The sequence below is a fragment of the Phragmites australis genome, chromosome 8 (genome assembly GCF_958298935.1).
Source record: "Phragmites australis chromosome 8, lpPhrAust1.1, whole genome shotgun sequence".
NCBI classification, from domain to species: domain Eukaryota; kingdom Viridiplantae; phylum Streptophyta; class Magnoliopsida; order Poales; family Poaceae; genus Phragmites; species Phragmites australis.
The window spans coordinates 20,564,456-20,586,122 of record NC_084928.1 but is presented as its reverse complement, the minus strand read 5'-3'; the positions used below and the strand labels follow the sequence as shown (position 1 = coordinate 20,586,122).

General features: G+C 41.3%; 3 protein-coding genes across 3 annotated transcripts; 2 read left to right on the top strand and 1 right to left on the bottom strand.

The window, feature by feature from the left end:
- The first annotated feature begins 601 nt into the window (after nt 1-601).
- Nucleotides 602-1,649, top strand: LOC133927649 (serine/threonine-protein phosphatase 7 long form homolog). The gene is made up of 2 exons (XM_062374093.1): nt 602-1,018; nt 1,094-1,649. The coding sequence occupies exons 1-2, from the start codon at nt 672-674 to the stop codon at nt 1,647-1,649; spliced, it is 903 nt and encodes a 300-aa protein (XP_062230077.1). The 5' UTR covers nt 602-671.
- A 1,192-nt stretch (nt 1,650-2,841) lies between these two features.
- LOC133926756 (uncharacterized) lies at nt 2,842-3,869 on the top strand. The gene is made up of 2 exons (XM_062372825.1): nt 2,842-3,180; nt 3,254-3,869. The coding sequence occupies exons 1-2, from the start codon at nt 2,842-2,844 to the stop codon at nt 3,809-3,811; spliced, it is 897 nt and encodes a 298-aa protein (XP_062228809.1). The 3' UTR covers nt 3,812-3,869.
- Nucleotides 3,870-4,339: 470 nt separating this feature from the next.
- Nucleotides 4,340-6,875, bottom strand: LOC133927648 (serine/threonine-protein phosphatase 7 long form homolog). The gene is made up of 6 exons (XM_062374092.1): nt 6,605-6,875; nt 6,185-6,525; nt 5,333-6,109; nt 5,017-5,254; nt 4,791-4,935; nt 4,340-4,347 (listed from the first exon to the last, which is right to left on the bottom strand). Exons 1-6 carry the CDS (start codon nt 6,686-6,688, stop codon nt 4,340-4,342), a joined length of 1,593 nt encoding a protein of 530 aa, XP_062230076.1. The 5' UTR covers nt 6,689-6,875.
- Nucleotides 6,876-21,667: the final 14,792 nt, after the last annotated feature.

Genomic DNA, 21,667 nt, shown 5'->3' with positions numbered 1-21,667 from the left:
CGGCGAGGAGATAGGGTCCGAGAGGGGTTTTCCAATTTTGAAAACATTTTCTTTTTAAGATTTTGAACACAATATCAAAAGAGTTTTAAATGAGAGATTTCTAGCGAACTTTTGCAAATTACGTTATTAGATTATACAAATTAGATTATTTAATTACGTTATTAGATTACTTAGATTAATTAATTAGAGTACTTAGTTTATTTAATTAGATTAAATGAATTAAAATATTTGATAAATTAGAGTACTTAGATTAATTAATTACGATGCTTAGTTTGATTATATGAATTTGATTAGTCTATATAATTATATTATTTAATTAGTTTGATATCATGAATTTCTTTCAACATTGTAATTAGATTGTGTCCTTAGTATAATTATATGAATGTCCTTATCCGGTAAAATTAGAAAAAATTACGTGTACCTTTGTTTAGCAGATACAATATTATGAAGCTTGTAATATATTCTAATTTGTTGTTCACCTATTTGTTGAACCATGAAGCCTTAAATCATTATCATGGCTCATGGTGGTCTTCCCGAGCTTCTTCAGCAGCGGTACGACGAAAACCATAGGGGAAGGATGATATTCACAGGACAACAGGTACCACGTTTATATGTGCTATTTCATTGGTACGAGAATTTTGAACTAACGCTGTACATGTATTGGATAACTCATGCAGTTGGGTCCGTTACGAGCCCGGAGTGTGCACAAGATTAAGGAGTTGGACCCTCGATTCCACGAGCCACTCGCACGGGCGGGACTACTACCTTTCGCTCTCATGATGGCCGGAGCTCCCATGGAGGTCGGTGGTAGGACACCTCTCCCGGCAATTGATGAGGCACTGCTCACAGGTCTCGTCGACCGCTGGCATCCTGAGACACACACTTTCCACTTTCCTTTTGGTGAGATGGCAGTAACACTGCGGGACGTGGCCATGCTGACCGGGCTGCCAATAAGGGGTGCCCCGTTAATAGTTTCGCGACCCGCAAGGGAGCAGTGGAAGGGTTATGTTGCAGATAGGTAATTATTTGTTATGTAATGCATTTAAAATATTACAGTGCTATTAAAGCGTCATTGACCATCTGCATCTTATAGGTTTGGTGTGCAATACGACGGGAAGGATGCTGGCCTCTCCATGTCCTGGGTTCATGGGCTGACACAGTTCGGTCCATGCCCACTGGATGCGGACGAGAATACACTTATGCAACACTATGAGGTGTACTTATACGTCCTGCTCGGAGGCATCATGTTCTGCAACACGGCAGGCGATTATGTCGTCCCACATATTGTATGGTTAGCAGCCCACCTCGCGTCACATCCTTATGAGCCTACATCTTACAGTTGGGGATCTGCAGTGTTGGCTGCAACCTACAGAGGATTGTGTGATGCAACCCAGCGAACAAAGAGGAAGGCAACCATTACAGGGTGCTTACATCTCTTACAGTTATGGAGTTGGGAGTACCTCCCGATTTCCAGACCTTGGGTGCTCAAGTGCTACTACCCAGTTCACATCTCTGATGGCATTGCAGATGACATAAGGCCAACGATGGGGTATCGGTGGATTCATGCCAGGCTAAGATGGAGTCAGCAGCAAGACCATGGTAACTACTCCAGGGTGATAATGAGACCATCCGCCATGGTTGATCCATAATTTTAAATGAGACCACTCGCAAGATGATGGCAGACCAGCAAGCAGGGGAGGATCAACTGCGGGCGCAAATGGTTGGGGGCCAAACTATCGTTAGTCGTTCACGTGGTACATTTAGCCAGTGGATAGCGGGGAAGCCGGCGGAGCGTTGGACCCTTATCCATGACACTCATGGTGCCAGGTTAGCGCATAGAATTGTAATGATCATATTGTACCGATTCTTATGCAAATAGCCATTCTAAAATTATTGTATCCCATGTTAGGTACTCCATCATGACAACGAACATAGCAGAGGCGTTCAACAATGTCCTGAAGGGAGTACGGGGCCTCCCGTTGTGTGCCATTATTGAGCTCACATTCTACAGAACGGCGGACTACTTTCGAGACCGTGGTAATGCTGCTATGAAGTGCAGCACACGGTTTTCACCTAAGGTGGAGCAAATCATATCAAGAAGGAGGAGCAAGGCACACTTTCATCGGTCGAGGATCTACGACTTGGCCAACAATGACTTTGAGGTCATGTGCCGCCGTAGGTATGCTTCAGGGTATAGCGCCGGGGACACCGTGCAGCAATGTCAACTTGGACCTAACGAGGTGAAGTGCACATGCAATAAGCCAAAACTGCACCATATCCCGTGCTCGCATGTCTTAGCCGCTTGCAGGGACATAGGTGGCAATGACGGATCACAGTACGTATCACCGTACTTCACGATCGATGCATTGAGGAGCACATGGCTTCCAAAGATGCGGTCCTTTAACATCGGAACCAACTACAAATCGATCGAGGGCCCTAAGTGGGTACCTTATCCACGAGCACGACGCACAGATCCTGGAAGGCCTAGATCTACGAGGCTGCAAGGTGACATGGATGAAGCAGATGCTGTTGATGGCCTTCGCAGGTGCAAACTTTGCAAACAACCTGGACATGACAGGAGGACTTGCCCGACCCGTCAGTAAACTATCAGCCCACTGTCAAACTGAACTGTCTTAGAGACTTTGTATTGTAAAATGTTATTCACCTGTTAGTTGTACTACTTATTGTGCATTATGTGGTTTGCACTGTACCCCTTTAGACAAGAAGTGACCATTGTATTGTAAATGTAATTTTATTTATTTATTTCGTGTTTCTTAAATATTCATGGATCCGTGTTTTGATGCAGAGACAGAGCGTAGGTAGTCAGTGAGCAAGAAATCTATGGCGGGATCCTCTAGTACAGGCTTTCCATGGACACCTGCAACGATCGCTATAGCACTTAATGCCTCCTTACAGGTTGTGCGCGAAGGAAACGATGATCCGTTAAAGGAGAACAACATAATCCAAGCCGTGGCGAAATTGCATGCAAGACCCATATGTTCTAGGTTAACCGCGCCACTCCAATGTGTAACCACCGAGGACCTTAGGGCCCTCTTGTATCACCGGCGTCAAATGTATCTGAGGGTCCGCGAACTGGCCGACCATCCTTCTGTGATAGGTTTCTCTAGGAGGCAAAGAACGATAGTAATGTCGCCAGACCAGTATGCATCCCATATTCAGGTATGTCATATAAACATTTGGTCACCCTACTTATCTTATTTCCATTGATTCGAACGGTCCTCTTCTGCGTCAGGCTTTCCCGGAAGACGAACAGTTGATCAACAAAGAAATCTCACACTTCTTGACGATGTGTATGCTCTTCGGCGGGGGTGTGATGCCTGGTTCGCGTAGAAGACGACGACAGTCAGCGAATCAAAGGGGTACAGAGGCGACCTCTACGAATCATCCAGATAATGATGAGGACGAAGACGATGACGATTTCATGCCCCCCATGCCTAGACGTTCGAACAGAAATACAGGAGAAAGTTCTAGGAACACTGCAAGAGGACGTTCACGCACAACATCGAGATGCCATACAACTGATAGGGAAATAGGACGTGGTACCACCTCGGAGAAACCTCAAGATGACGACGACGACGATGACGATTTCATGCCACAACGACCCCGCCCTCCGAGGCTTCCATCTCCAGAGGACACCGATGACCCTGAAAATGATGATGGATTTGCTCGTACTCATTTTTACAACTTCCCAGAACCACCTCGGAGACGACAACCATCTTACCCGGATAGCTTTGACCATCGCACCTGGAATTCTTACGCTAATTTGCGTCGCCACTTTCCTTCGCCCTAAGCATCTATTGTAACCCTATATATTTTATTCCCTTAAGGCATGATATTATGTTCTTTAGGCGTATCGTACATGATAATGTTTGCTGTTGTTCGCTCTTTATGTGTAACCTCTGTACCGGGTTCCATGCTACTTATGCTTTACAACTACTATTGTTTCCTCTGTACTGAGAATTTCTTAAATTAACAATACAGTGAATAAGACATAATAGGGATGACCTCGACATTAAAATCAATAATACATGTGTCATGACAAATTGTCCTGGCTACTCAACGGCGACGATGCCTCACACAATCTCCAGGCGTGTAAGCGTCTGGCGGGTGTGTGGCTCTCATCCCAGCAGCCTGCGCAGGCCCCTGCCTTGCGTGCCCTTGGTCGTCTTCATCATCATCTGCCTGCCCTGTGGGAACCCCACCGAACGTGTATCCCGCCCCGCTTACTCGGCTCTGCATGTACCATGCCGAAGGATCCTCGTGCGGAAGTGTGGACGGCCCTAGAACGTGCTTCGATGGAGTCCAGTGTGCCGAAGGCTCACCATGCTGGTACCAATGTGAACTTCCAGGTTCATTGAGATCATGGGAGGACTGTCCGCCGAGTAGATCAGTGAAGGTGGCGGTCGCATGCATTGCAGCACCCCAGTCAAAAGCATTAGGGTCGCTCCAGCAAGGGGTCTGCTGCGTGTAGTCAACGACGTCCTCCTGATGAGTAGATGCTGCAGCCGGAGGTGTCATCGTAGCCGGAGGTGCTAGTGAACCCAACGTAACCTGCTCGGGCGCAGGAGGCTGCGTGCACTCCTCGGCCTCAGCACCGGAACATGAGACATGACGCGCCGAAGCTGAAGATGTATGTCGTGATTCTGACCGGACGGGTTCCTCACGAGCACTGGATGACCGTCTGCTGTGGGAGGACCGCCTGCTGTGGGAGGCACGAGACGGGTCCATGGCATGTTGGTCGTACCCCCTCCATTGCGGGGCACACCCACCTAGACCACGTATAGCGTTTAGGAAGCGGGATCCTCTTGTCCTCATGTACTCCCGGAGAGGGTTACGATCCCTCTGCGATGATGACCTGCTTGGTTCCCCAAAAGGTTGATCCGCTTGCGTATGCATCTCATAGGCCTCTTCAGTCTGTATAAGATGAGGGATATGTCAGTAATACACAGATTTTCCAAAGAAAACCAATATAAGTAACGCATCACTTACCACAACATGAAGTAGGCGGGCACGATCCTCGGGGAAGGGTCTGGGGCCCGGCTGTACAGGTCCGCTGAGTAAGGTGGCACGCGTGCGCGGACGGTACCAAGCAAGGTAGTCCCAGTACGTGACCTCGTCGTATTGTCCAGCAGTAATGATGACATCCACCGCAGCTGATTCTGTCCACCTCCGTATGTACTCGGCATTCTTGGATGCCCAGTCCTGCGTGCCTCCGCCCCCCTTTGAGCTCCACCTGTACGTGACATAAACAGTTATAATTTGTTAACATGGATAACCAATGTACTAAGGCAACATACAATAACACACTTACTCGTGCGCCCGTCCGGCGTCTCGTGGTGCTGGAACAGGCACCACCTGTCGGTACCCGAACTGCCTCTGTACACGTTCTGGAGAATATACTTCCACGCAGTTCATGTACAACAAGAAGCATGTGGTCAACCATAAGTCTGCGTCACGGCTACAAGAGGATGCCAGGAGTCCACCATCTGCAATTTCTTTTACTCGTGCCATACGCCATGGATCCCAATCCACTAGATCAGCGCTAAGGATGTCCAGGTCACTTATCACCCTGGAGTAGTTACCATGGTCTTGCTGCTGACTCCATCTTAGCCTGGCATGAATCCACCGATACCCCATCGTTGGCCTTATGTCATCTGCAATGCCATCAGAGATGTGAACTGGGTAGTAGCACTTGAGCACCCAAGGTCTGGAAATCGGGAGGTACTCCCAACTCCATAACTGTAAGAGATGTAAGCACCCTGTAATGGTTGCCTTCCTCTTTGTTCGCTGGGTTGCATCACACAATCCTCTGTAGGTTGCAGCCAACACTGCAGATCCCCAACTGTAAGATGTAGGCTCATAAGGATGTGACGCGAGGTGGGCTGCTAACCATACAATATGTGGGACGACATAATCGCCTGCCGTGTTGCAGAACATGATGCCTCCGAGCAGGACGTATAAGTACACCTCATAGTGTTGCATAAGTGTATTCTCGTCCGCATCCAGTGGGCATGGACCGAACTGTGTCAGCCCATGAACCCAGGACATGGAGAGGCCAGCATCCTTCCCGTCGTATTGCACACCAAACCTATAAGATGCAGATGGTCAATGACGCTTTAATAGCACTGTAATATTTTAAATGCATTACATAACAAATAATTACCTATCTGCAACATAACCCTTCCACTGCTCCCTTGCGGGTCGCGAAACTATTAACGGGGCACCCCTTATTGGCAGCCCGGTCAGCATGGCCACGTCCCGCAGTGTTACTGCCATCTCACCAAAAGGAAAGTGGAAAGTGTGTGTCTCAGGATGCCAGCGGTCGACGAGACCTGTGAGCAGTGCCTCATCAATTGCCGGGAGAGGTGTCCTACCACCGACCTCCATGGGAGCTCCGGCCATCATGAGAGCGAAAGGTAGTAGTCCCGCCCGTGCGAGTGGCTCGTGGAATCGAGGGTCCAACTCCTTAATCTTGTGCACACTCCGGGCTCGTAACGGACCCAACTGCATGAGTTATCCAATACATGTACAGCGTTAGTTCAAAATTCTCGTACCAATGAAATAGCACATATAAACGTGGTACCTGTTGTCCTGTGAATATCATCCTTCCCCTATGGTTCTCGTCGTACCGCTGCTGAAGAAGCTCGGGAAGACCACCATGAGCCATGATAATGATTTAAGGCTTCATGGTTCAACAAATAGGTGAACAACAAATTAGAATATATTACAAGCTTCATAATATTGTATCTGCTAAACAAAGGTACACGTAATTTTTTCTAATTTTACCGGATAAGGACATTCATATAATTATACTAAGGACACAATCTAATTACAATGTTGAAAGAAATTCATGATATCAAACTAATTAAATAATATAATTATATAGACTAATCAAATTCATATAATCAAACTAAGCATCGTAATTAATTAATCTAAGTACTCTAATTTATCAAATATTTTAATTCATTTAATCTAATTAAATAAACTAAGTACTCTAATTAATTAATCTAAGTAATCTAATAACGTAATTAAATAATCTAAGTACTCTAATTAAATAAACTAAGTACTCTAATTAAACTCTAAGTACTCTAATAACGTAATTAAATAATCTAATTTATATAATCAAAGTACTCTAATTTATCAAATTAATATAATTAAAAAAATGTAATTGAACGGATTAAACAATCTACTCTTGAAAAACTAATCTACTTCGAAACGGACTAACTAAATAAGCTAATTACTCTAAATAATATTACTAACCTAAGTATTAAATAGGTAATATAAGGACTAACCGGTACGAAAGCTAATTAAGTGCTTGCGTTGCTCCTCTTTTGCTGATGCTTCTCGCGTTCCTCTGCTCCCTTCTCTTCTCCCTTCTCTGCTCTGCTGCTGCTGCGACCTCAATTTATTCAGCAGAGCAGCGATCTCTCCGCGTGTGGCGCCAAAACAACAAATGCATGCACCGGCCGAAAGCATCACGGGAGGGAAGGGAAAAATGATTGATGTGACGTAAAAGAGATTGATGCGACGCAGCAAAATCGGTGGCAAATCGGTCGGCCGGCGTATTCGGCAACTGAGGTGCCGAATACGGCACTGTGGGCTGTATTCGGCAACTGAGGTGCCGAATACAGCCCACAGTGCCGTATTCGGCACCTCAGTTGCCGAATACGGTGTTTTCGGATTTTCAGTTTCCGAAATTCAAATTTCGGTATTTGAGATACCGAATACGAGTGCTAGATTTGTAAATACGTCGACATGTTGTCTATTTTCGTAAATACGGTCACGTATGTTGTCTAAATTCCCAAATTTGCCCATGCATACCCTATAGGTACAACATTGCATTTTATACTAATACATTCATTTGCACATTTACCATATCTAATAAATTCATCCGTTCACATGCCCCTTAAGTGATTATACATGGACGATGACGGAACCATCACAGTCGTCATACCTGAGTCAGGATGATGAGCCTGGGCCTGACCCCCCGTTCCACCTCGTGAGGGACTTCTTCGGGGGCACACCGGACTACGATATCGTCACACGGTCCTAGTTGCCCAATGCTCCACTTCTAACGCAGCAGACCCAGGAGGAGGCCTCGACACCTGTGATCGCTATTAGGCCTACCAGGCAGGTTGGTCCACCGGACGCCCTGAACTACTCTAGGGCCATGTGAGGGCGAACCAATGGCAGCGGCTTTGGGACCATGATGGTGGGAATGGCTGACGGCAACGAGGGAGATAGCAATAGGATTTTACCTTTGCTATTGTAACTTACATGTTTGTTTCATGATGCATCTTCAATTTGCGAACTAGTCTTATATATTCGGACGTGTCTACTTTCTATGGCCTACTTACCATGTCATTAATGCATTTCTTAATCCACATGACCGCATGCTAGTTGCTTTTCTTCAACAGGTTGACTCATTCCTCGTCCTTGCCTTTGTATAAATCGTTCACGACGGAGCTAGAAAAGCATTTATTACAAAGCTACTTATACACGAAGTGATCACACGACACCTCTGTCGTGAGCCTGGCTTTAGACATAAAGTGACCACACGACTCAACTTTAACCATGAAATGACAACACCTCTATCCTGACGCAGGCTATAGACATGAAGTGACCACACGATAGGGCTTTAATTATAAATTAAATGACAACATCTCTAACTTGACACAGGGAATATCTGCCTAGCATCAATGCCACAACTTTTCTATCTTTCACAGGGAATCCTATGCTCCAGCTCCCAGACAAGCCTATGCACTCAGTCCATGTACCAGCCCCAAAGCACCATAAATAACCTCACCCTCATCCATGGATAGACCATTCCTTCCTCACCTCTCTCAACTACAATGTCTTCCTTAGCTCCACCAAGCCTACCCAAGAAACATTGGGGATTTTCATTCCCAGGGGGTATAACTACCAATGTGCTTCTGTGACGATCTCAGTAGGCTTCGCGAGTCCCAAGACATCTCCTACACCTATGGCCTGCGCTTCTTCGTGTGTGCCAACTACCAATATGACAAGATTCAACATGGACCGTATGAGTACCCACCGGTATAGCGATATAGATCGGTCATGTGACAATTTCCACATCTTGTTCCATACGATTTCACGCACTGTTTTACTAATCTCGCATCTTGTTTTATTTATCCAGTCTCCTCCACCTATCTATGGCTTCATTGAATAGCTTGACATGGAATAAAATGAAGACCAGAAGCGGTGGGTCGACATGAGCATACAATGAAGGAGGGAAGCGTACGAACGTCGGGAATACGAGCAACAGCAGTAGGAACTACGGCTAAAGCGACAGGAGGAGGAGCGCATGAGGAAGGCAGCGCAAGAGCTCACCGCGGCTCAAGCACGCGAAGTAAAGAAGGCAAGAAAGTGGGAGAGGGCCTATCGCGCTAAGACGGGTGGCCCCGATACCCTGAGAAAGGGTAAATATCCTATATGCACTCAGTAGAGAGCATTTACTGTAACCTGTCATATTTTCACTCACTAAGACATGTTAGAATTAGCAGTGTCACGCTATTAGGTTAGTCTTTAGGCCTACCGTACATGCCAATATTTTTTGTCATCGTGTCTTTATGATAAGGGTCCCATGTAATATTTGACACCGTATGTAACCTCCGTGCCGGATATTATACTAATAGTGCTTCACAACTACAATTGTTTAAAAATTAGATTTTATATCCTCCAAACATTACGTCACTAAAAATTACTCATACAATTTTTCATTAAATAAATAAACAAATATCGACAAATTTACATCGATAAATTTTTTTTCAAAAAGTAACTATTCTGTGATGCCGTTTTGACCACTTTTTGACTGTTTCAATTCAAAATTTCCAAAATATCAACAACTAACATTTTTCACTGAATAAATATGCACTATTTTTCAAATTGACATATACAAAAGTTAAAATAAAAAACAAATTTCCAAACGGTGGCTCACCGCTCCCTGAGAAGGCGGCAAAGGGGGCGGGCGAGGGGGAGGACCCTACCTACCCTCTAAGAGGGCGGTAACGGGGGTGGGCATGGAGAAGGGTCCTATCACTCTCTGAGAGAGTGTTAAGGGGTGACGATGTCACCATGGTAACTTAACCGCACTCTTAAAGAGTTGCAGTCCTTTCAGGGAACGGTATACATCTATTTCTACAATATTGCCCTCAGGAATTTATTTATTTAAATATTAGATTAAAAAATATAAAAATAAAAAACTCGTTATATCAACGCTCGTGCTCTTGTGTTGGGCCGGGCCGTTTCGGCCTGAATATAGGCGTTTGGAGGCCCATCATCTGAGCAATTGCTTGGCGGCTAGCGACGTGAACTACGTTTTCCTCATATTGAAGCGTACACCCAAATCTACGTGTACACTCCGGGGAAACGTCTTGAGACTCACCCCTATTGACCCTCACTACTTATTGTGCAGTCCGCAAGACTGTAACATCTCTGGAATGGACAAGTTAGCAATGTGCTATGTCTTTTGTTTTCCTATGGTTAATTGAAGATCATGGTGCTATACTTTTGATACATGTGGGAGTTCATCTCACTATTTTGAACGATTTTTACCGCATGACCTCTTAGTTGTTGTGTATTAAGAATGACTACAATAACTGACTTACACCCGTAAGAAAAAAAGAACAAATGTGGTTATCAGACCAAATCATCGTCTACGTCGATAAAGATGACCAAGTTTTCTAGTTACCACATTTTCATTGTTCTCTTCAAACAAATTTAAGCAAAGCCAAGCTTCAACTCCAGATATCTTCGAGAACATTCACATATTATATTTGTCTTTTTTACAATAAAATTTGTCTTTTTGGTTTTTCATTGCACAAATAATTGTTTGAGTTGAAATTTTTTAGAGAGCTAGATCATGGTATCCTTTGTAACACTAATTGTTTTTAGAATTTTTCATGACTATTTTGATAGTATTTTGAATTTTGAAAGCAATGGAATGCGATATTTTTTATTTTTAAACATGTTGTCGGTTGGAAAAATGACAAATTTATTTTTTAAACCTATCGTCCATTAGAAGACTATCGAAAAATGGGTGATAGTAGCCTAGTTCTGTTAAAAAAATTCAAATGAACACCTATTTTTACAATTTTTATTTTTATAAAAATAAAAAAGTCTTCGGTTTGGTGGAGATCAAACTCGAAGGCCCAATATCTAAACCAATACAAGGCCCCAAAAATAAACTCAAAAAATGGTAAACCCGAAAATGAAACGGGTCGAACCAATTTTGGGCTGCAACTTATTGGGCTAAGAGGCCCAATATAAGGGCCAGTAACTAATTTCTAAAAAACGGAACTCGAAAATGAAATGGGCCTATCATCTTGTTGGTCTAAACCAGGAATTCAGCAAGAGCTCGGTGGTAGGGTCGTTGGTTGTAGCACCTACTCACTTGCGTTCAAGCTTTGCTGGGCGGTGCAAGGGTATTCACCTGAATACCTAATTTTTTTTCAAAAAAATCTAGTATATAGAAACTATACATGCATACATATACTACCAGCCAGGCCAAAAGCTACCAACCAGGGCAAAGTGAGTTGGGCTGAATTAGCTAGCAGCCAGGCCAAGAGACAAAAGCCCATTGTGGCCACTGGCCATCCATCACCCAGCGGCCAGCATAACGAGGCCGGAGCTCTCGGCTCTCTCGTTACTCTGATCCCCAATTACTCTCGTTGCGCCGAGCTGGAGGCTGGAGCTTCTCGCCTACTCTATTGGCTGCAGGCTGGAGTGGTGCTACGGTGAAGGTCGGAGCCCGAAGGCGTGGAGTCGGACTGCTGGAGCCTTCTGAGCTCCACCAAGTCCTTGACATTAAATCTGCGATGGTCAAGGACCTGCTCATCTAGGCTAAAAAGCTACAAGTACCGAATGTCCTTTCTTTCTCCTAGTCTCTCTCAATCTGGTATATTTTTTCTTGGCCTCCGTGTTTAGATCACGCTATGTTCCCTTTATGCTATCCATTATGCTTGTTGAAACAAAGAAGCATCTCAACTATGATATTATGTACGAGCTTCTTAAATTAGTGTTACTTCTTTCTGTGGCAACTGCTAGTGTTAAGAGTGTCTTTTCTTCGATGAATTATATGAAGAATAAGCTGAGAAATAGAATAGTGATCAATATTTGAATGATTGTTTGGTTATCTTTTTGGAGCGTGAATTTTTTATCCAAACCAAGAATACTGATATTATAAATCGGTTCCAAGCTACGAAGAAACGCAAAGTTGAATTGTAATTTTCTTTATATATTTGATAATTTAGACTATTTGGACCATTTGTATTCTAATTTAAGATATTATGAACTATTTCTATTTTAGATAGAACAATTTTTTTGCGCTTAATACCCAACCAATAAATCCTAGGTCCACCACTAATCCGTGTCCAGTTGAGTCTGGATATATACGCCTACGTGTTCAGTGATATTGATATTTCTGTGCACATAAGATCTAGAAACTCCCAATTTCTTAAGTATGTGGACGTACATGTGTGTGTATGCGTATAGTATGAGTATAGTGTGCGTACGTCCTATTTTACCTAAAAAAAAGTAAGTCAAGCATTTTCTCCAATTAAACCCTCTTTTACTTATTATTTTGTGAATAATTTATCATGTTTACAATTTTGCGCATTAGCCCCCTAGGCTACTTCTATCTGCACAATAACTTTCCAGTTGTTGCAGGTTCTGTGTTTAAGGCCCGGAGTTTATGGTACTCACACATAGCTTTTTGTCTGTTTTTTGTGTGCACCCCTAAAGTTTTGGAAATTCCACATGATTCGAGTTTATGGTAATTACACGTAGCTTTTTGTCTGTTTGTCGTGTGCACCCCTGACGTTTTGGAAATTCTGGATGATTCATGGCACCGCCATATTTGTTCATGAGGCCCAAAGTTCATGTTATTTGCGCAATATTTTCTATGCCGGCCATTTTTATTTGAATGATTATTTTGTGGCCCAGACCCTGAATTATGTGCACGCTTCTAGGTCCGTGGTTATGTTCTCTTTTTTAAAATTTTCAGAGACATGATTAGTATAATTGTCACTTTTTTCATATATGTGTTTATGTTTATGTCCCGTTATTTCAACATTACGGCAGTTTACAGCAAGACCATTCTTCTGCGTCACATATAATAAGCAACCGTGGCAGTCGTGCCTTATACGGCATTACGGCATTACGGCAGTTTACAGCAAGACCATTATTCTGCCTCACATATAATAAGCAACCGTGAAATGTTAGTGACACTTATACGGCATTACGGGTTGCAGAGGGCGCAGCGGAGCGCGTCAGCCTACCTACTACCATATCAGCAGAGCTGATCCAGTAACACTTCATTTGGCTACAGTATACTCTTGCTCAACTGTAAAATTCAGTTGGTATACTTGATAGATCTGGAAATTTCAGTCAGCGTCAAACAGAACGAGCTGTAACTTTGATAGATTAGTCTCTTTATGACTCTGATGCTTGTGCTCCTGTAAATCCGTCAAATTTGGAGCGAATTCAGCTGAAAGCTATTGGCCGCCACAACAGTCGCTAGCCCTTTGCTAGCTGAAAAGCTTAGTTGGGTATCCAAATTACGACGGCCGATTGAAAATCTCGAGAAATTCAGGGAATCTTGCAGTCCACGGTGCACATAATTAATCAAAGCAGAGGTGTGCACCTACTCCGTGAAATCAGATCGATCAGAGCGTGTAGCCTACTGTTTTCAGATCTGGTCTCGTCATGTATTGCAGACTTGCAGTCCAGCTACCTTGTCTCTGCGTATAGATATCTCAGTGACAGCATTCTGAATGAAGCATTTGCATTTGGCATGGGCATATATTCCTTCTTAGGTAGGTTCATATGATCCACAGCAACTGCAATGTGATACCACCTATCTGTAGACCTGGATGTATTAGACTACCAGTGAGTCAGTGTGACCTTTTGTCACATTCATTTGGATGACAGAGATTCACTTCACAGTATCAATGACTGACAGATACATGATTCCAGTGTCAAGCTAATAAAATCAGTTATACTCTAAGCAAACAAATAGAGTTGCCATTAGCACTAATGACCCCTTCCCTCTATAAATAGCCTCCGGCAATGAGATGAGGATACACACTAGTCAGACTCAGTACTCACTAGTCACCTTCCAGTTTCTCTGCACATGGAGTTTCAGAGCCCTTCCATTTTCTCATGCTCAACAGGGTACCCTAATCGACCACCGATTACGACGATGAACACGGAGGTCCTCTGCGATTTCTGAACTCTTGAATGGCGCTATCCTTCATGAGCTTTTGATTGAGTCTATTTTTTCCTGCCATGTGAAATGAGGGTTTGTTAATTTTCTTACTAGAGAATGGGGAAATCCTTATGTTAGTGGTTGCCAAGTTTTTGACCTTGCAAGGCCAAGGTTCTGGCTTCCTGCTTGGCAAGCAGAGCTGTTGATCCACGATGATAGGCTCATATAACTGTTGACGTGAAAAGTTGTCACACCAAATACATTAAGCACCTCGTGTGCAAATTGGATTGAAGCTCCCTAGAAAAACCGAAAGTTCCGGCCTCCCGATCGGAAGTTCCGATCTGAGTGCTCAGCGGGTAGCACCGTCGCCGTGGCCCCATGCCGTTAACCTTCATCGTCACCCACACTTGAGAGGGATTCTGTCAGAGCGTAGATGGCCGGCGGCTTATCCTTAGCCGTAGAGATCAAGAACAAGAAGCAAAGTAGGTTGGAAAAGCGAATTAGGGTAAAAGGGATAAAAGAGAAATAAAAGTAAATTAAATTTATTCGATAGGACATTTGTCATATTCAATCTGCTATGGCCCTTTATATTTATAGGGAGATATGGTCTTGCCCCATTTTGAGTCAGAATCTATCAAAACTCCCATTCAAATCCAACAATATCCCTTTCTAAAATCTCGGATCCAACTCGAATCGAAAGTTTCGGTTCCCGATCAGAAGTTCTGGTCATGCCGGAATATTCGATTATCCCCAGAATTAGGTTCTCGGTTTGAACTAGAATAATTAACTCAGAAGTTCCGACCCTAAACCAAAAATTCCGACCATGCTGGAATATCCGATTCTTCCCTGGAATGAGGTTCTCAGGTTGGACAAAAAATATTTAACCGAAAGTTCCAATCCAAAACTGGATATTCGAGTAAAAACTTAACCAGAAGTTCTGATCCAAAATCGGATGTTCCGGCTTGTTGAATTTCCCAACTCCGAAATTCTTCACTCTATATCAATTTTGGTCATCAACATATGCCCTCTTCTTTTTTGGTAAAACTTGCGTGCCAAAAAACATATTATCTCCCCTTCTAACTTTCTTAGGGCGATAATCAAGACATGGGCCATGAATATTCCTTAGGACAATGGTAACGAATACATAGATCATATTGCCTCAAGCATCTTGCCACACACTAGGATATAATTTCTTCAAGTATCATCTGTTAAGAGCTTTAGGCAAATTTTCCCCTTGCAAACCTTATAGCAAATAAGAATTTTCAGAAATGATACTTACAACTTTGTATGGACCTTTCCAACTTGGAAACCATTTGCCAAACTTGTTATCATTCGATCCAATAGGCAAAATAGTCTTCCACACAAGATATCCATTCTGAAATGACTTTGCATTTACCTTCTTGTTGTAAGCTTTGGCTACCCTTAATTTGTCCCTTTCGATCTCCCTCAAAGCCTTCAGCTATTCATCTATCACTTCATCAATCATGTCTATCATTAGATCATAATAGTCCACAACCGATAGGTTATTCTACTCATCCAACCTTAAAGCATTATGATTTACTTCAATAGGTAAAACATCTTCTTGTCTATAAGTAAGTTCATACAGCGTTACTTTAGTGGCACCATGTCTAGATATATGATATGCCCATAAATCCTCCTATAGAACCTCATGCCACATTCTAGGATGTTCATATATTTTCTTCTTGATAAGCTTAATTCAAATATGACCTTCCATGGATTCACCTATATAGGATGCAGCTAAGTCAAAATTTTATTACTAGACTCTGCCTGACCATTGGTTTGAGCATAATATGGAGATGAATTAAGAAACTTAATTTTTAATAACTTGGCAAATTCACGTACCTGATGTGACATGAATAAAGTATCTTGATCCGTAGTTAAAGTTTGCGGAATGTCGAATCTATGAACAATATACTCCAAAACAAAGTCAATTACCTCCTTTTGTTATGTTCTTGAGAGGAATAGCTTCAGCCTATTTAGTGAAGTAATCCGTGGCAACTAAGATGAAGCAATGACCTTTAGATGATGGAGGATGTATTTGGCCAATGAAATCCAAGCCTCAACCTCAAAACGGTCATAGTTTGATAATAGAATGTATTATAGCAGCAAGAACTTATTGAATATCACCAAATTTCTGACATCGATCACATCATTTATAATACCTAAAGTAATCATTAAGCATAGTATGCCAATAAAATTTGGCTCTTTTCAACAACCACTTCATTTTACGTGCTGATTTATGTGTGTCACGTATGCCTTCATGCACCTCACCCATACAAACTTTTGCTTGATCCAAATCCAAGCACTTAAGAAGCACACCATCCATTGTTCAGCGATACAAATTATCATTCAACAATGTATATTTGAAAACTTGCCGCTGAATCTTTCTATCAACACTCTTACTTGGATCCTTCAAATAATCAATCTTTATATTCAGCACCTTCAACCTTTTCTTTCGATGAAGAAGACACAAGCGAACCCAAAAATTCACATTCGGCCATACAATGATCAACACTTTCAAGCATCAGTCTTTCAATCAAAAAAATTTACCTCTATTAACTTTATAATTAGATGCTTGCTGTGCTAAATCATTAGCTCTAAAATTATCATCTTTAGACACATGCTTAATAGCAAAATCATCCAAAACAGTAATAACATCTAGATACTTACCAAGATAGCTATTTAGTGATCCAAAACTAGCAATGAATCACCAAAAGTTTATATATTCTCTACACCCATTGACCTTAGAATTTTGAATCCTAACAAGAGAACTTCATATTCGGCTTGATTATTGATACAAAAATATTCTATACGATAAGATGTTTCAAAAACAGCACCTCTAGGTGACACAAAAACAAGATCATCACCTTGTCCAACTCCACAAGCCGAACCATTTAAATAAAGTTTCCATATTTTAATAGATATATAGCCGACTCCTAAATCATGCTTATCATTAATCCGATGGTCAACAATAAAATTAACCACGATTTGGTCTTTCATAGATTTTAAAGATTCATAAGCTAAATCATATAAAATTAACCACGATTTGGTCTTTCATAGATTTTAAAGATTCATAAGCTAAATCATATTCTATAAGTGCATAAGACTATTTACCAATTCTACCACTTAAAATTAGCTTTTGCAATATACATTTAACCACATCGGCTTGACATGTTACTACACAAGTACTAGATAACAAATAATGGCTTAACTTTGTGCAAACATAATATATCGATAAGCATAATTTTTCAATACAGACATACCATGTCTTTGCTTTCAAGAGACATTAGCTAAGTAAGTAATTGTGTGTTCTTTACCATCAATTTCTTGTACCAAAACAACACCAATCACATCCTCTCACGCAGTAATAAATAGCCAAAATGGTTATCTGGCTTTAGGTGCCCAAAGCACCAGAGGAGTACACAAATATTTCTTGATTTTATCAAATACAAGCTATTGCTCTGCCCCTAAGTGAACTCGGTCTCATTTTTCAACCGAAGTGTAGGTGTAAAAGCACTAATTTTCATGAACAAGTTAGATATAAATCTTCTCAAATAATTGACCTTGCCTAAAAATTTCTACATATCCCTTTTACATGTAGATGCTTGAACCTTTTGTATAGCTTCTATTTTATTAGAATCTATCTCTAAGCCCTTCTTATATATTATAAAACCTAAAAACTTTTCAGCCAACACACCAAAAGCACATTTGAGTGGATTCATTTTCAGACCATACCGATGCATCCTTTCAAAAGCTAAACATAAATCGGCCAAATGAGAATCATTGTCATCCAATTTAACAACTATATCATCAATATATACTTATAATATCACACCAAGCAAATCATGCAAAATTAAATTCATAGCTCTTTGATAAGTAGCACTGGCATTTTTCAACCTAAATGTCATAACAACCCACTCAAATAAACCAACAAAACCAGGACAACAAAAAGCCATTTTAGACATAAAAATTTGATGATAGCCAGCGTTACCATCAAGAAAACTTATTATTTATTGTCCTAAAGCATCATTAATTAATATGTCAGTTATAGGCATAGGATATTCATCTTCAGGAGTAGCTTTATTTAAATCTCTAAAATCAATGAAAGCTCACAACTTACCGCTACTCTTCTTCTCAACCGGGATGATGTTAGAAATCCAATCCGCATACCTGAAAGATCTTATAAATCCAGTTTTCAACAATCGGTCTATTTCCTCTTTAACCTGGTCATACATATTAGGATTGAATCTCCTAGGTGGCTACTTATAAGGCCTAAATCTCACTTTAATAGGCAACTGATGTTCCACCAACTACCGGTTAAGTTCTGGCATCTCATGATATTCTCAAGCAAAATAATCAATATATTCTTTAAGCAACTCTATTACTTTAGCCTTGTAACCGGCTTCCATGTTTTTGTTTACAAACATCGGTCTTGGAATATTATCATCACCTATGTCAACCTCTTCTAATGGATCGGCTGACAAGAAACCTTGACCTAACTTAGCTAACTCATCTAAATATTCAATAGCGTCACAAATATCATTCTTATTTGACCGATATTGCTCTATACGCTTTTGTAGCCATTCTAAATTCTTATCTCTACTCATTGATACATTACATTATTGAGCCGATTATAATAAGTCAATTTTACAACCACGAGTGCAAATCCATCCTTGAAGACAATAAGAAAATTATAATAGAAAAATCAAGATCTGATAAGCACTTAGTATTGCAATATCTCCAATCAACCGAAACATCGGCCAAAGCAACATGGGCAAAAATATCCGCATCTATAATTTCCACATCATCATCCATCCATTGAATTAAAAATTTGTGCAAGGTAGAAGGAATGCAATTATTTGCATGAATCCAATCACTCCAAGAATCACACTATAGTTACCTTGTACCTCCACGATGAAGAAAGTGGTGAATAATGTATTGCTTCCAATAGTAAGTTCCATAAAGATAACACCTTTGGCCTAATTAGAATCACTCGCAAATCCATTGAGCACTAAATTGGTCTTCATTAACTCATTATGACCTCTACCAAGCTTCTTGATAATTAAATAAGGCATCAAATTTACTGCAGCTCCACCATCCACAAGCATTCTTGAAATCGGTTTCCCATTAATATGGCAATTAACTTATAATGGCTTCAAATGTCGATCTGTCGCCTTTGGCTTCTCAAAAATAGCTTCTTTTGGTCTCAAATCTAATTGAGTCACTTCATCTTCATCCATATCACGAAATTCCGAAGGTAACATAAAAACCATATTGACATCCATACCTTCGGTAGGTGAAGCATCATTAATATGCACCGATGAATCACCATAATCAACTAATTCCTCATGTTCCTTGTCTTCTTGCATAGGCACCGGTGTTGTTATTGGTAAATGGGGTTGTTGTAGGAGCTGTCATTACATCTAATTTTGGTTTCCATACTTGCTTCACGGGTTGCATAGGTTTAACTTCATTGAAAGCATCATCCCGCAATTTTTTAGCTTGTTGTTCCATTAATTCTTGCTTGCGAAGCTGCTGCAATCTTCTCTTCTTTGTATGAAATAAGCCGGAGGGATACCACTCGACTGTAGATATTTAGAAAGTGGCTTGCTACCACTTGCTTCATGATTATTAGCCTTTGGAATCACCATAATCAACTAATTTACTAAGCTCTTTGGTTACTACTTTTATTGATCCAATCTTAATAATATCAGTAGCAGTGGTCCTCTTTTCATCAACATTAGAATCTGAATTTTGAATAGAAACTCCACTCTTCTTGACCCGATATACTTTCTTCACATTTTTAGCATGTTGAACATCACTAGACAAATCTTTATGCCCCAATCAGTTGTGGACACATGATATTCTATCAAAAACTGGCCCATGTGGTGCTATCTGTCCTGGATGAAATGGAGGAAATTGCATAAGAGGAGGAGGAATCCACATACCGTCACAGCCCCAAGTTGAGCAAAGAGGAAGAGGCATTGGAGGAGGCATTCATGGTCATGGCACCGACCTAATATAATCAGCAACGAATTCATTGTATTTTTGTTTAACCAACATTAAATGTGAGAACCTCAATTCAGTATTAGCACTATAAAAATATTCATGAAACTTTTCTTTTAATTGAGACCACACATGTACAGAATTAGGAGCAAGAGATGTAATCCAAGTAAAAGTAGTTCCAGACAATGACAAAGGAAATAATCTAATTTTCAGTACATCATTGGAACTAGCTTCACATAATTGTGCAAGAAATTGACCCACATGCTCCCTAGTTGTTCTATTATCCTCCCTAGTAAATTTTATAAAATCAAAAACCTTAAAACCACGGGGATATGGTATTGTGTCATAGTGCTCAGGATATGACTTTTGGTATGCACGGGTTTTTCTCCTAACCTCTAAGCCGAATTGATCTCTTTGCACATTAGCTACTTGTTCTCGCATGATTTTGGTGTAATCAGCCACAATCCGATTAGGGCTAGCTATTGGCTCAAACGGCGGTGTAGACACATTCGGCACATAAGAAGTGATAGGAAGTGGTGTAGTAAAATTTTGTTCAGGTATCGGTCCATAAGAGATTCTCGATCCTTGTGGCGGTATAGGCGGAACATTATATACTATGATTTGATTAAAAGGTGTTTGCACATTGGGATAACTTTTGACTCTATGAGCTTGAGCCGAAGTTGAAGCATAGGGCCTAACATATGGTGTTTGATATGAGTTTTATGATATGGGTTTTATGTCACATCAATTTTAATAGCATAAAAAGGAATATGATTAGGTGCAACATGTTAGTTCGGCCATCACGAGGATTACTCAAATGCGCATAAGAAACACTAATTTATGTATTAACAATAGTTGGAAGAATTGAAACACTAACATTACTAGCAAGAGGTTTCTTCAAATTTTGTTCCTCATGAATTTGTAAAACTAAAGGCCGAATCTTTTTAGCCAATGTATCATCAACCATCTTTTAAACACAATTAGCCATGGTTGCACCAATAGGTTGATCAATCATACTTAGCAACTTCTTCATGCGAGGAAGAGGGTTAAACACTTACATTGTTCGGTACCTTAGGGGTTTGATCGGTGGGTGGTGAAGAATCTTCTTTCTTGAACACACCTTGTCGAGTCTTCACCTAGCGCGAGAGGAATTGTTGCCGATGCTGTTCCAAGTTAGCTTCGATCGCTATACATGTTTCTTCTGGCAATACGTCATAGGACGCCATGATGATATTATCTTTCTCAATTTCCAAAGTAGACATACCTAGGGTTTTAGAATTCGACCAAGAGATAGCCGAAAAACTTTGATCCCCAACGGAGTCACCAAAAAGTGTGTTGATGCGAAAAGTTATCACACTAAACACACCGAGCACCTCGTGTGCAAATCAAACC

Bases quoted from the DNA above. Each gene is read 5' to 3' on its own strand.
- LOC133927649 (XM_062374093.1), top strand. From the start codon at position 672: ATGCAGTTGGGTCCGTTACGAGCCCGGAGTGTGCACAAGATTAAGGAG. The intron at 1,019-1,093 runs GTAATTATTTGT...TGCATCTTATAG, and splicing joins AAGGGTTATGTTGCAGATAG to GTTTGGTGTGCAATACGACG.
- LOC133926756 (XM_062372825.1), top strand. From the start codon at position 2,842: ATGGCGGGATCCTCTAGTACAGGCTTTCCATGGACACCTGCAACGATC. The intron at 3,181-3,253 runs GTATGTCATATA...CTTCTGCGTCAG, and splicing joins AGTATGCATCCCATATTCAG to GCTTTCCCGGAAGACGAACA.
- LOC133927648 (XM_062374092.1), bottom strand. From the start codon at position 6,688: ATGGCTCATGGTGGTCTTCCCGAGCTTCTTCAGCAGCGGTACGACGAG. The intron at 6,526-6,604 runs GTACCACGTTTA...TAACTCATGCAG, and splicing joins TGATATTCACAGGACAACAG to TTGGGTCCGTTACGAGCCCG. The intron at 5,255-5,332 runs GTAAGTGTGTTA...TGTCACGTACAG, and splicing joins GACGCCGGACGGGCGCACGA to GTGGAGCTCAAAGGGGGGCG.